At 39.9% G+C, this 16,114-nt stretch overlaps 1 protein-coding gene across 2 annotated transcripts in view; it reads left to right on the top strand.

Annotated features, from left to right (window-relative positions):
- LOC126248998 (protein Daple) overlaps positions 1-15,056 on the top strand; it is a 206,665-nt gene extending 191,609 nt beyond the window's left edge. For both annotated transcript variants that reach the window (XM_049950577.1, XM_049950576.1), the window contains 2 exons: positions 4,688-4,773; positions 14,774-15,056. In XM_049950577.1, coding sequence (XP_049806534.1) covers positions 4,688-4,773; positions 14,774-14,972 — 285 coding nt within the window. In that variant the 3' untranslated portion in view covers positions 14,973-15,056. The remainder of the gene's footprint in view (positions 1-4,687; positions 4,774-14,773) is intronic.
- Positions 15,057-16,114: the final 1,058 nt, after the last annotated feature.

Below are 16,114 nucleotides of genomic sequence, written 5' to 3'. Positions count from 1 at the left end.
TTTGTTACTGATGCCATGTGTTAGTGCAGCATTTTCATGTGTTGTTAACAACAATAGTTTCCATGTTTCTGTAGGGCCTGCCCAGCTTTAAGTTAACTTTTGTTGGTCCTTCATATAGATTCTACATCACATGAAATACACTCTAAGTGGGGAAAAAATATGCACCATAAAGGAATTATCTGAATGGGATAGAAATCAGTAGAAGTGATGTACGTGTACAGACAAACAAATTATGACAATTTCAGAAAGATTGGATCATGTATTCAAGAGAAAGAGATTCGCAAATTGAACAAGTCAATAACATGTTCATCCACCTCTGCCCCTTATACAAGCAGGTATTCAGCTTCGGATAGCATTGTAAGATGTCCTCCTTAAGAATATTGTGCCAAATTCTGCCCTGTTAGCATATTAGATGATCAAAATCCCAAACTGGTTGGAGGGCCCTGCCCATACGAAATTTGAAGTGAGACTCATCACTGAAGACAATTCTACTCCAGTCAATGAGGTTCCAAGCCGAAGATGTGTCTGGAGCCGTACTGGATAGTGGTGCGATGCCAAACTGACTGTTGCCTGCCATACGGCCTGACAACCAGGAGAAATGGTCTGCACTGCCATTTCTTTTCATAGCAGGACCCCTTTGGTTGTCATCTGCGGCACTCTTACAGCCCAGTAGTAACTCAATGATAGTGTATGCCCCATTTTGTTGCCCTCCATGACAAGCCATCTTGGCCTTACATTTCAACAAGACAATGCCTGCCCGCACGTGACGAAAGTTTCCACTTCTTGTCTTCATGCTTGCCAAACACTACCTTGGCCAGCAAGGTTGCCGGATCTCTCCCTCTCTGACATCATATCAGGTACCTTGCATTTTTCAGTGCACACATAAATATTTTTGTGTAGCAATTAAAGAATGACAGTGCATGTGAATACTTAACTGATTTATAATATAACAATTGTAATAAGAAAAGCTTTCCATGAAGAGGGAAAAAATTGGATAAGAAGAGAAGAGTTAAAACTTCCCTGAGGCATTGGGGAACAAATTTGAGACTATAGATAATGATGTATATCGACCAAGTAAAGGCAAACCTGACAGCATTCAACAAGAAAGAAACCATTAGGGCATTTTTGAAACAAGATTTAAGCAAAACTTCTCCGATGTTTAGGGGCAAGTTATTCCATAGTTGAGTATTTGCAACACAGAACAACTTGAGATAAGTATTTATGATGTGAGAGGACAGGAAAAATAATTTTTAATGTAGGGATGAAATGTCTCATGGGTGGTGTTGATGTGGGAATTGTATACTATGATTTGTGAGGAATCAATGGAGCAAACAAGATATGTACTAATCAGACCTCTGTTGTCACTTAATGAGGATACTTCTCCATGGGAAGGGTTAAGAGGAATTTAGAAAGAGATCATGGTAACTGGAGCTGTTGTTAATGAGACCTTGTAGAATTTTACAGTAGTCAATCATGGCAATAATAGACCCTGTACCATTTTTCTTTTGATGTCACTTATCGTATATTCATACTTTATTAGTTAAATGACATTGTGGAACCATGTCCGAAGCCTTCTGAAGTAAAGACTCATGACACAGATCTGTTCACCTGTATCTGTAACAAGGAAACTGACTGATCTCAAGAAGCTGTCATATTCATTGGGAGTTATTTTGCCGTTTTAAAGTTACACAATATACAGGGTTATTACAAATGATTGAAGCGATTTCACAGCTCTACAGTAACTTTATTATTTGAGATATTTTCACAATGCTTTGCACACACATACAAAACTCAAAAAGTTTTTTTAGGCATTCACAAATGTTCGATATGTGCCCCTTTAGTGATTCGGCAGACATCAAGCCGATAATCAAGTTCCTCCCACACTCGGCGCAGCATGTCCCCATCAATGAGTTCGAAAGCATCGTTGATGCGAGCTCGCAGTTCTGGCACGTTTCTTGGTAGAGGAGGTTTAAACACTGAATCTTTCACATAACCCCACAGAAAGAAATCGCATGGGGTTAAGTCGGGAGAGCGTGGAGGCCATGACATGAATTGCTGATCATGATCTCCACCACGACCGATCCATCGGTTTTCCAATCTCCTGTTTAAGAAATGCCGAACATCATGATGGAAGTGCAGTGGAGCACCATCCAGTTGAAAGGTGAAGTCGGTGCTGTCGGTCTCCAGTTGTGGCATGAGCCAATTTTCCAGCATGTCCAGATAGACGTGTCCTGTAACGTTTTTTTCGCAGAAGAAAAAGGGGCCGTAAACTTTAAACCATGAGTTTGCACAAAACACATTAACTTTTGGTGAATTGTGAATTTTCTGCATGAATGCGTGAGGATTCTCTACCGCCCAGATTCGCACACTGTGTCTGTTCACTTCACCATTAAGAAAAAATGTTGCTTCATCACTGAAAACAAGTTTCGCACTGAACGCATCCTCTTCCATGAGCTGTTGCAACCGCGCCGAAAATTCAAAGCGTTTGACTTTGTCATTGGGTGTCAGGGCTTGTAGCAATTGTAAACGGTATGGCTTCTGCTTTAGCCTTTTCCGCAAGATTTTCCAAACCGTCGGCTGTGGTACATTTAGCTCCCTCCTTGCTTTATTCGTCGACTTCCGCGGGCTACGCGTGAAACTTGCCCGCACGCGGTCAACCGTTTCTTCGCTCACTGCAGGCTGACCCGTTGATTTCCCCTTACAGAGGCATCGAGAAGCTTCAAACTGCGCATACCATCGCCGAATGGAGTTAGCAGTTGGTGGATCTTTGTTGAACTTCATCCTGAAGTGTCGTTGCACTGTTATGACTGACTGATGTGAGTGCATTTCAAGCACGACATACGCTTTCTCGGCTCCTGTCGCCATTTTGTCTCACTGCGCTCTTGAGCGCTCTGGCAGCAGAAACCTGGGGTGGCTTCAGCCGACCAAAACTTTATGAGTTTTTCTACGTATCTGTAGTGTGTCATGACCATATGTCAATGAATGGAGCTACAGTGAATTTATGAAATCGCTTCAATCATTTGTAATAGCCCTGTACATAGCTGAGTGATCTACAATAAACAGTGGCTTGAAGCTCTGCTTTGTAGGCAGTAAAGGTACAGTGCATTTACTTAACTATCTTACTTAATTTCCTGTTCTATTTGCATTTGTGCAATAAGGAAAGTGTAGTAGTATGGTCTTCATCAGTGGAAGTGTTCTAACAGCCTTCATTTTACTATCTTCTGTTTTGATACACATTTGGTTATCAAAGACTTAAAAAGATGATCCAAGTCTGCTGATTTTTTTCACACATGATGAAAACTTCTTGCAACTGTTTGATTGCTATAAGTATGTGTATAACTTGGCCCTAAAATTGCGAAAGACTTTTTGCTCAACTTGTCTCACAACGATTTCAGTTTCATTTAATTTCTGAATTTCTGCAGTCTTTTCATTTAAAATACACCATCCTCCTTGTAGTAAGCAGTTTTTTATGGTATTACCAAGCCACATTGAATATTTACAATATTTCACATCTGGGACCCTTCAGAATTTCCATTGCAGCTGAATGCATGCAATTAAATACATAGGTAATTTCACTGGATGTGTTCAGATTTTTTAGCTGGGAAAAGAATTTACTTTCTTTCATTATAAGTTTTCCAGCTTTGGTAGTCTCAATAGACAGCACCTGAACTCTGATTGCTAATCCCCTTGTTGACACTCATTATGCTTATTCTTTCTGGTTATGAAAGTGTTTGTGTCCCGAATGTTTGGCTGAAGTATTTCTTCAAAATATCTGTACAATAAATCTTTTTGATTGATTTTGGATTATCCTTATCTCTGATGCTGAAGCATAACTCTCTTAGTAAATCGCTAGAAACTTGAAATCTTTCAACGTTTTCATTGTGTGATCGGGAAATATGCATGTTATATTCTTAAGATAGTCACAGAAAAGATCTTCTGTTTTGACTGTAAAAGCATATAGCTGATAGAAACACGAAGTATATGTCTCAATCCACTGTTGTCAGTAAAATGTTTTATATTCCAAATTTGTATTGATATTGGAAATATTGTTGAATTTTTTGAAAATGAAATAATACCTCACTGGGTATCTGATATGCTTTTCTGATAAATTTCTACTGAGCACTGTTACTTCTGAGTTCAGTCCGAGTTCTGTACCTATAGTGAAATTGCCATTGACACATGTGACAATCTGTGGGACCGTACAATATAGGATTCAACTGTTTTCATGTGCAAAATGAATATTGTCTTTGGTTTTTATCCAACTTTGAGGGGCATCATTTTTTTCCTGCTGCATGAAATGTGAAGCAACAGTTTCTTTATGAGGTGGTCTACAAAATGACACTGATCATTGTTGTAAAACAGACTAATTACTCTGCAAGTATTATACATATGCTGCTTAAGTACTTGCTTCTGATATTTTGCGCACACCTGACCTGTGAAGAGATCCTGGAGTCCTCTGTAGAGTAGAGGATGACAATCAGTTCAGGATATCATGCTACAAGCTGTAACATTAAACATGCGGGAAACAGTCAGCAAACACTTTTATCCTTTCCTCATTGTAACAATTTTTTAGAGGTACTAATGGTGACAGTAAATATTTGCTAAATCATCTACATGTTTTAATATTATAATCATAAATGTAGTGTTTTAAATACTGTGTGATAGTGAAAAACAATGTGTGTACCAGGATCAGGCACCAGATGAGGGAGTGACTTTCAACAACAGCATGACATCAGACAATGTGTGTCCATCCACTCCACAGCAGGATCCCAGGTAATGATTTTCTTCTTTAGCATACAATGTTTACTATTATTTACTATGCATCACTGTTGCATTTATTTGTGCTTATCAGATTTTAAAATTCTGTGCTGCATAGGGACTTCAGAAAGTAAGTTACACGTGTTGTCCCATGCTAAGACTACTGTGCACCAAGAGTACATGTTCCGGGTATTCTGCAAACCCAGTTCTGCTGTGGTACGGGTAACAAGTGAATCATAGTGTGGGAGTGAAATGGTGCAGCAACTGGAAATGTATTCCAAAATTGAAGTAAGAGGAACAGTACTGTCCTTGTGGGTGAAATGTGTAAATTGTACACAGATTCACTATAAAATTATGGTGTTGTATGGACCAAATGTAATGTTGTGTGCAGCCATAGTAAAATGGTGTCAACAATTTCACTAAAGCTACTCAATTGTAGGTGATGGTAATCTGCCAACAGTGCAGATCTTGCACCATGCAATTTCCATGTTTCCAGAAGACTGAGAGAACTTCTGGGGAGAAAGAGATTTTTCAGTGATAAGGACATCCATACATCAGTTCTTGAATGGCTGTGCCATCAAGGAATTGAATGGTTGCTAGGATGTTCTGACTAGTGACTTGACTATCTTGAATAATAGTGTCATATATGTGTGTGACTTAGTGTAGCGCAGCATTCAGTAAAAGTTACTTGACCTGCCATAATAATTTAGAAGTTGCTTTTTGAAGGACAGACAGAAAATGTATGGCAGGGAACTATAATTCATCACAATTCAGCCAATTAGCACCAAATATTTATAAATTATACACACAAACCTTCATCTAGTTAGTCATCCAACTGGGAAAAGGTGACCTGTGTTAATGTTTAATCCGAAACATGTTTTGTTCGTGGCAAATCTCCACATCATGAAGAGGTGATTGCTAGGTTAAAAAACAGAGATTAAAATCTGTGGTCTGACTGGGATTTGATCCTGCAGTTTTTTGTTACCAATCTCGCACTTTACTGCTAGACTACCAAACCCAACTTTGATCTTGCTCTGGGAAAATGTGACCTATAGTTTAATGTGGAATCCGAACCATGTTTCGCTTCAATGTCCACATCATTGAGAGGTGAATTTCAGGATAAAAGACTGTGAAAAATCCTTGGTCTAGCTGGGATTAAATTCCATGACCTTTCCTTCGCCATTCAGGCATGTGCTAGACCCCCAGGCATGACAAGGATTCTGCTCAAGCTTGTCTGCTGGCTGGAGTTGTTGGCAGCTGTACTGGTAGATGGCAATGCCATTGTTTTAATAGGAACAGTGGACTTGAATTCATCGCATTTCTTCCAATTTTAATGAAATATGTATGAATTATGTGAACAAACCTTCCTTGTTAGTCAATCCATCTATCTGTCAAAACTGAATCAAATCCCTATTGTAGTTCCTGTGACCAGCCCATACATACAAATAGAAGTGACCAGGGACTTCAATTTATGTATGCAGAGGAAAGAAGACAGAGAGAAAATTTTTACGATTTCATCAGATAAGAAAATACCTGTCCAGTTGTTTGCATACATCTACATCTACATCTACATCCATACTCCGCAAGTATAGTGTATAGTGTGGCGGAGAGTACCCTGAGTACCTCAATAGGTTCTCCCTTCTATTCCAGTCTCGTATTGTTCATGGAAAGAAGGATTGTCGGTATGCTTCCGTGTGGGCTCTAATCTCTCTGATTTTATCCTCATGGTCTCTTCACGAGATATACGTAGGAGGGAGCAATATACTGCTTGACTCTTCGGTGAAGGTATGTTCTCGAAACTTTAACAAAAGCCCGTACCGAGCTACTGAGCATCTCTCCTGCAGAGTCTTCCACTGGAGTTTATCTATCATCTCCGTAACGCTCTCGCGATTATTAAATGATCCTGTAACAAAGCGCGCTGCTCTCTGTTGGATCTTCTCTATCTCTTCTATCAATCGTATCTGGTACGGATCCCACACTGTTGAGCAGTATTCAAGCAGTGGGCGAACAGGCGTACTGTAACCTACTTCCTTTGTTTTCGGATTGCATTTCCTTAGGATTCTTCCAATGAATCTCAGTCTGGCATCCGCTTTACCGACGATCAACTTTATATGATCATTCCATTTTAAATCACTCCTAATGCGTACTCCCAGATAATTTATGGAATTAACTGCTTCCAGTTGCTGACCTGCTATTTTGTAGTTAAATGATAAGGGAACTATCTTTCTATGTATTCACAGCACATTACACTTGTCTACATTGAGACTCAATTGCCACTCCCTGCACCATGCGTCTATTCGCTGCAGATCCTCCTGCATTTCAGTACAATTTTCCATTGTTACAACCTCTCGATACACCACAGCATCAGCTGCAAAAAGCCTCAGTGAACTTCTGATGTCATCCACAAGGTCATTTATGTATATTGTGAATAGCAACAGTCCTATGACACTCCCCTGCGGCACACCTGAAATCACTCTTACTTCGGAAGACTTCTGTCCATTGGGAATGACATGCTGCGTTCTGTTATCTAGGAACTCTTCAATCCAGTCACACAATTGGTCTGATAGTCCATATGCTCTTACTTTGTTCATTAAACGACTGGGGGGAACTGTATCGAACGCCTTGCGGAAGTCAAGAAACACGGCATCTACCTGTGAACCCGTGTCTATGGCTCTCTGAGTCTCGTGGACGAATAGCACGAGCTGGGTTTCACACGACCGTCTTTTTCGAAACCCATGCTGATTCCTACAGAGCAGATTTCTAGTCTCCAGAAAAGTCATTATACTCGAACATAATACGTGTTCCAAAAGTCTACAACTGGTCGACGTTAGAGATATAGGTCTGTAGTTCTGCACATCTGTTTGACGTCCCTTCTTGAAAACGGGGATGACCTGTGCCCTTTTCCAATCCTTTGGAACGCTACGCTCCTCTAGAGACTTATGGTACACCGCTGCAAGAAGAGGGGCAAGTTCCTTCGCGTACTCTGTGTAAAATCGAACTGGTATCCCATCAGGCCCAGCAGCCTTTCCTCTTTTGAGTGATTTTAATTGTTTCTCTATCCCTCTGTCGTCTATTTCGATATCTACCATTTTGTCATCTGTGCGACAATCTAGAGAAGGAACTACAGTGCAGTCTTCCTCTGTGAAACAGCTTAGGAAAAATACATTTAGTATTTCGGCCTTTAGTCTGTCATCCTCTGTTTCAGTACCATTTTGGTCACAGAGTGTCTGGACATTTTGTTTTGAGCCACCTACCGCTTTGACATAAGATCAAAATTTCTTAGGATTTTCTGCCAAGTCAGTACATAGAACTTTATTTTCGAATTCATTGAACGCCTCTCGCATAGCCCTCCTCACACTACATTTTGCTTCGTGTAATTTTTGTTTGTCTGCAAGGCTTTGGCTATGTTTATGTTTGCTGTGAAGTGCCCTTTGCTTCCGCAGCAGTTTCCTAACACGGTTGTTGTACCACGGTGGCTCTTTTCCATCACTTACGATCTTGCTTGGCACATACTCATCTAATGCGTATTGTACGATGATTTTGAACTTTGTCCACTGATCCTTAACACTATCTGTACTTGAGACAAAACTTTTGTGTTGAGCCGTCAGGTACTCTGTAATCTGCCTTTTGTCACTTTTGCTAAACAGAAAAATCTTGCTACCTTTTTTAATATTTCTATTTACGGCTGAAATCATCGATGCAGTAACCGCTTTATGATCGCAGATTCCCTGTTCTGCGTTAACTGTTTCAAATAGTTCGGGTCTGTTTGTCACCAGAAGGTCTAATATGTTATTGCCACGAGTCGGTTCTCTGTTTAACTGCTCAAGGTAGGTTTCAGATAAAGCACTTAAAAAAATTTCACTGGTTTCTTTGTCCCTGCCACCCGTTATGAACGTTTGAGTCTCCCAGTCTATATCTGGCAAATTAAAATCTCCATCCAGAACTATAACATGTTGGGGAAATCTACTCGAAATATTATCAAAATTATCCTTCAGGTGCTGAGCCACAACAGCTGCTGAGCCAGGGGGCCTATAGAGACATCCAATTACCATGTCTGGACCTGCTTTAACCGTGACCTTCACCCAAATTATTTCACATTTCTGATCTCCGTCAATTTCCTTCGATACTATTGCACTTCTTATCGCTATAAACATGCCTCCCCCTTCACTGTCCAGCCTGTCTCTGCGGTATACATTCCAATCTGAGTTTAGGATTTCATTACTGTTTACGTCTGGTTTCAGCCAACTTTCTGTCCCTAGTACTATATGGGCGTTGTGACCGTTTATTAATGAGAGCAGTTCTAGGACCTTTCTATAGACGCTCCTGCAGTTTACTATTAGCACGTTAATATTGTTATTCCCTGTTGCATTTTGCCTACTCCTACCTTGCTGCGTCTCAGTAGGCGTCTTGTCGGGCCTAGGGAGGGAATTCTCTAACCTAAAACACCCACATGTGCACTCCACACGTACTCCGCTACCCTTGTAGCCACTTCCGGCGTGTAGTGCACGCCTGACCTATTCAGGGGGACCCTACATTTCTCCCACCGATAGCGGAGGTCGAGAAATTTGCACCCCAGATCTCCGCAGAATCGTCTGAGCCTCTGGTTTAAGCCTTCCACTCGGCTCCAAACCAGAGGACCGCGATCGGTTCTGGGAACGATACTACAAATAGTTAGCTCTGATTCCACCCCATGAGTGAGGCTTTCCGCCTTCACCAATTCCGCCAACCGCCAGTACGAACTGAGGATGACCTCTAAACCCAGACGGCAGGAGTCATTGGTGCCAACATGAGCAACAATTTGCAGTTGGGTGCACCCAGTGCTCTCTATCGCCGCCGGCAGGGCCTCCTCCACATCTCGGATGAGACCCCCCAGCAAGCAGAGAGAGTGAACAATGGCCTTCTTCCCCGACATTTCTGCTATTTCCCTAAGGGGCTCCATCACCCGCCTAACGTTGGAGCTCCCAATAACTAATAAACCCCTCCCCCCGTGTGCCTGCTCGGACCTTGCTGAAGGAGCGGCCACATGTCCACTCACAGGCAGAGCGGGCGATGCCACACGGCCAGCCTCCACATTGACCCTCCGCCTTGTGCGCCGTGAACGCCGCTGAACCCGCCACTCCCCTTGGGGGGAGGGTGGCCCAACTGCGCCCGGTACCCGCGAAGATGTCTCGACAGCAGGGACAGTGGGTGAAGCATGTAACACCTGGGGTGTACCATGCGACGCACCAGACTCCCCACTGTCGCTACACTCCGAGGCAGCAGCCTGAAGACGGCTAACTGCGGCCATCAACACGTTCAGCTGTTCGCGAACAGTGGCCAGCTCCTCCTGCGTCTGTACACAGCAGTCACACATCCATACATATAGGAAAAGAAAGTAATTTTACAGATTTCTCTTCTACAAGTGAGTCCTCATCATTAAAGGTGCAATTCCCTCTTCTGTGTTTGTCTACCAAATGTTCAAGCCACAAAATTCATGATTGTAGTGTGTTTTTTTTAATAACTGTGAAATAAGTGTTATTTGGTAGAAATATTTGACTTCTTGTCATGTATCACTGCTCGAAACTCTTTGCCCTTTTGCTAACAAGGTAACATTTTACCACAGCTATTCTACAATTACTGTGTTGTCCACCACAGATGTCCATTCCAAGATTATACACATATAAACTGCAGTATTATTCCACTTTTGCTGAATTGTCTGGACTGTTTTCTCCAAGTAGAAACTGAAAATAAGTGTTTCCTGTGAAGTTTCAGTTCTGAGGCTCTCTTTTTCTTGCTCTGCCTTCTGCAGACACAGTTCATTGGCAGTTTTCAGTCTTTTCCTTTGTCCTTAATTTGCAATCAGGTTCAATTTAATCACATGTTCGGCAGATGGCTTTTTGGAGTATGAAAAGGCAGATTAAAATCTCAATTAAAAATTGCCTGAAGACCCATTCCTTAATGGGCTGCAGTTCTCTTCTTGCCTGCAAAACTCCATTGTTTAATTTGGGAGATTAATATCTTTTGTAGTCAGTCATATGCTGGTTTCCATTTTAATGACTCAAGTGTGTGGAAAATGAAATTCTGTCTGGTTTGTCATTTGATATATAGTTGAGATACCCACTTCTCATTTGATATATAGTTGAGATACCCACTTCAATGCCATTTTGCTGCTTCACCAACAGAAGTTGAGAATCCTGTTGAGCCAATTTCTACTGATTTGTAACATAGGCAAAAAGAAAGACTTGCAAACCATAATAGCCACATCTTTTGAATGTATTATGAACATACAAGTTGTTGTTTTCTATCTAAAATGTTTGAGTAGGTCTTCTGTCTGATTCTCGTACGAGTTGCCACTTCCTTCCTCTGAAAAGAGCAGCCAGTGAAATAATTTTCTACTTTCCCACAGCCCAAAATAATCTTTGCTGCCTATGTATAATAAAAATCCAACTTAATAGTAAAGTCATTCCTGTACTTATGACTGGACATCCCATAAAGTCAATTTTTTCTGACGTATCAGCCACATTTAAGTGTATAAGCCTTTCTCGAGTTCTTGAACAACTATATTCCATAAAATGGGGTGAATAGCAATGGAATTTCCAAAAACATTCGATGCTGTCATATCGGGAGACAAATGGGAACATCATTCAATGATTTGTTTGTTTAGATTGTTAGTGATCCAATCTAACAAGGAAATTATAAATTTCAAAGTTGATGACACTGTCAGTTGTGTTTTGTTCATTGTATTGCAAATATTGGATGCTGTGCTAAATTTGCTTACTTCGAACTTCATTTGTAATTACGAATCTAAACTGTATTGCTTTGATTTAAATGCATGGTAAGCAATTTTGGAATCCCGTTCCATTAACCGAAAGATCATCTATGAAGTATTCTTTAGTTTGGCTTGTCTTTTGGCTAATTGAAAATGTAGGGTGTGTTTCGAAATTTGTGGGGTGAATAGAAACATTAATCATCAATATTTCTTCAGAAAAAATGCCAAGAATTTGATGGAAATGTTCTCAGCCTAGGAGATAATGCTGTGATTAAAGTATATGGAAAAAGCAAGCAATCATTTAGATTGTATATATTTAAAATTTGTTATTTAGAAGGCAAAGGTTATGTGGATGTTTTTTTGGATGGGAAAAAGGCCAATTAAACACATTTGTTTTAACTGTTTAGTCAAGATGTTTTTCAAAAGGTCTTTGCTACTTTTGGGGGCTTGGCTTGTAGTTTCAAAGACATCATTTTTAAACATGATGTCAGTGACTTGATACATTAACAAACAAATCGAGTTCATCAATTTAAAGTTGCAATAAAATAATTAGAGGTATAACATTTTTTATTTTTTATGTTGTATAGAACTTTTTTGAACCAGGTTAATTTTGTTTCTTATTCTCCTGAATCCAAAACTAGTGTTGAAGTGTCCCTATTTGCCCTAAATACCAATAAATAGAAAAATAATAATAGGTTAATGCTGCTGTTTCTATTCATCCCTTGCTGCAGGGTGAATAGAAACACCAAGTTTTTATTTTTTTTTATGTTGAAGAGCATGAGCTAGGTCCAAAATCCAATTATAAGTTTAAGGATTAGCCACAAGACTTATAATCCCATACAATTTTAATTTTCATATTTCTTTTAAAAATTACCTATTTTTTTTCTTTTGATGTTGAAAACTGTTCCTATTCACCCCATGTGACGGCATATTTTCCATTTTCTGCCTATTGGTGTTTTCTACTGGCTTAGTATTATCTCAATCATCTGTGACAAAAGAGGAAAGTCATAGCAGTGCCATTATTTTTACACGAATGATGCATGGATTTTAAACAGAACTCTCATAATCATTCATGAAAGTACCAATTTCTGTGATATATCCGAGAAATGCTGCCTGGGAAACACTTATTGCTGGCAATTCACTAGCACAGTTTAAACACATTTTTAGATATTTCAAAAAATGGAATTTACCAACATGTAATGCAGTGTTGTGGTTTCACCTACTTTTATTATCTCCAGAATTATTGTAAAAGTGGACTCCAAATCACAGTCAACCACATTCAACACTCGTTATATATGGCTCATTATATTACCAAATGATGACTTGTTTTTTAGAAACACACAAATCTGTTAACAGATGGACACACCCCAGGATGTGGTCTGTTATTCCCCTGACTGTTCTCTCTCTCAGTTTCAGGAAGCAATGCACAACTTAAGGTACGTTTACATGAGCAATAAGAATTGTATATTACTGACAGTATAAACTGACATTGTTGTCTGGCAACATTGTGGCCACGTGAATTGCCACCACGTGTACTACAGCATGACTGGCCACTATTGCCCACCAATGTTTGTGGCAACACATTTCCAGGCCAGAAGTTTTTACAAGGAGCCACACTAATGCCACAAAATGGGTGAATGCAAGCTAGTGCCAGTGCGGCTCTCCTACTTTTACATCACACCAGAATTCAAGTTAGAAAGAACAAGAGAAGTCATGTGTCATGAATACATTCTTTTTTAAGTAAGCGGAATGCTTCTAAAAATTTAACCAGTGAACGAGAATATTGAAACTTAATTTTGAATTTTTCATACAAGAAATTTGTCCAAGAATTGCTAAAATCAGTACAAATACAGGAGAGTGTATACTGTTAAAACACAACTGGAAAGTGTATACTGTTACAACACAACTGGCCATCGCCCTTCAGTTTATTGCTACTGGCAATTTGCTCAGAAGTTTAATGTACCGTAGCTCTTTAAATTTCACTATTCATCAATAAGCCTCATGGTACTGGAAGTACGCATTACTTTGGTAAAAGGACTGAAAGATTTCATTAAGGGGAGTTGGGAATAAGAATACAATACTTTTTGTTTACAAGCACAAACCACTGTTTGCACTATCAGTTCCTACTTCACGTACATCTCGAGATAGTGTGAAGCTCATGACATCAAATGCAGACCATATGGATGAAGAGCCACCTGCATGTCTACTGTTCCTGTGCGATGTTTTTGCTTTTCATCTGGCATAAGATTGAAGACTTTGGAATTCTTTGTATGCTTTATCAAGCGTGATTTCGAGATATCAGTAACAGTGTGCCAGTTGCCTTTTTTCAAATTGAGATCCTTGTATAGGCTACAGTAATTTCAATGTCCCATAGCTCTGGTCATAGGTTAATAACATTTATAAAATTCATAGTAGTCTTGTTTGTCCACTTCTCCATTGCTGTACACAACAAACAACTAGAATATGTGGCTATATGTACACATGCAGACATGTGAACAAAAGCAAAATGGTATTGTTTTCACTCAGACATATGACTGCAGCGTTTTCAGTGAGAGAAGGAGGAAACAAAGAGGAGAACAATAGGGAAATATTTACAGGAGGGATAGAGACAGATACTGCCCTGCAATATGAAATATCCTTCACACTTGGTGAACAACATTGGCAATCCCTTGGCAGTATGTCAGGGTCTACCTGTAACAACCTGCAATGTACCTGTAACAGTCTGCAGTGTCAGCAATATTTCCCAGCAATTCCACAAAACTGCCATCTATTGCAGCAATATTGATGGCAATGCTTTGCCACCCTGTATTGCTGTAAAATATGGCCCATCAAGACACACCTTTAAAAATGGCACCCTGGACATGTCCAGTTTTTTACTCAAGTGCAGTACGTGTACATGTACAAATAATTTGTGTTTGGAAATTAGAAAATCATCCTTGTTGCACCTGAATGAGCACATTGAATTGGTTTTGGATCTAACATTACATGGAAACTGCACATTTGGGACTACAACACAGGGGTAACTTTATGAGGTAATGTTACTGTACTTCATGCAGTTGGCAATCACCAAACACAGATTGGAACTAGGAGCACAAGACACCAAGGAGAAAGTGTAATTATTGCTGATTCACTGGAATATTCTTTGCTTGAAAATGTAAATAGACTCCGGTAATTAGGTACTGTTTGATTGGAATACATGTTTTATCAACTGAGTGAGATTCGTAATATTATTTTTCTTCATAAAATATTATATTTGATTCCTTGCAGGTCGGTGTTAGTCTACAACAGAATTTCTACTGTGATTGGAGCTCCTGAAGATATAACAAAAGTTGGAAATACAAGGGAATTTCCTAGCCCAAGTCACAGTAGTTCAACACCATACAAGCCCGATGACAGCAAAAGAGCAGGCAGCAAAGGCAAAGGAAATGCAGAGAACTCCACATGGTATGAATATGGATGTGTCTGAAAACATTTATTTGATGTGAAATTTGTAAGTTCCAGAACTGTACCTTGACGTGTGCTATGAATAGCAAACAATAACACAAAGTAACTGTATTTTATTTCTTTGTTCATCTGGTTCCCACAAGGGGGAGAGAGAGAGAGAGAGAGAGAGAGAGAGAGAGAGAGAGAGAGAGAGAGAGAGTTTTATGTATTCATGTTCAGAATCATGAATGGGTACAGGCATACACATGCCCACAAGAACGAAATGTGTAGCTATGACTGTTCACATTAGGACCATCTTTCTGAGGGATGTACAGAATAAAATAATTTCCCAACAAAGTGGAGGTATTGTTAGGGAAATGTACAGTGAAACCTCTATATAACGTTTTTCAAGGGACCACAAATTCTGAACATTGTATACAGGAAAACACTATAAAGAGGAAGACTTCCAAATAATAGTTATAGGGCATTACTGAAGATCGGGATACCACTAATCAGCTTTGACAAATGGTGCCATAGATGACATTTTAAATTTTCACAACACTGTAATATGATATTCATTGCAAATGATCTCAGGCCCGCATCTCGTGGTCGTGTGGTAGCGTTCTCGCTTCCCACGCCCGGGTTCCCGAGTTCGATTCCCGGCGGGGTCAGGGATTTTCTCTGCCTCGTGATGGCTGGGTGTTGTGTGCTGTCCTTAGGTTAATTAGGTTTAAGTAGTTCTAAGTTCTAGGGGACTTATGACCACAGCAGTTGAGTCCCATAGTGCTCAGAGCCATTTGAACCATTTGCAAATGATCAATGTATTAAATGATTAGTTTTTTGTAATTAAAACATGGGGCCTAGTAGGTGGATGGGTGAAAGTAAATGACGCCAAAAAGATCGCAAGCAGAATGTGTGTCACATATCATGTGACCAGGTTCTGCCGTTGACATATGAAACACGCTGAGTGCAGGCTTTCCGAGTCGGTGCAAACTGTGAATCCACAGAATGGAAAACGATGAGTCTAAATCCAGTCACTTAAACGTTATATAGAGGTAAATAATTGACCAGGGTTCCAAAAATATGAGCATTACATGGAGGAAATTGTAATATAGAGCAAACACAGTAAAGAGGAAAATTTAACATTGTTTATATGAGCATTTAGACGGGACCAAAAAAAAAAAA

The sequence above is a fragment of the Schistocerca nitens genome, chromosome 3 (assembly GCF_023898315.1).
Source record: "Schistocerca nitens isolate TAMUIC-IGC-003100 chromosome 3, iqSchNite1.1, whole genome shotgun sequence".
NCBI classification, from domain to species: domain Eukaryota; kingdom Metazoa; phylum Arthropoda; class Insecta; order Orthoptera; family Acrididae; genus Schistocerca; species Schistocerca nitens.
Note: the sequence above shows the minus strand (reverse complement) of the source record. Positions and strands in the feature narration are given on the sequence as shown.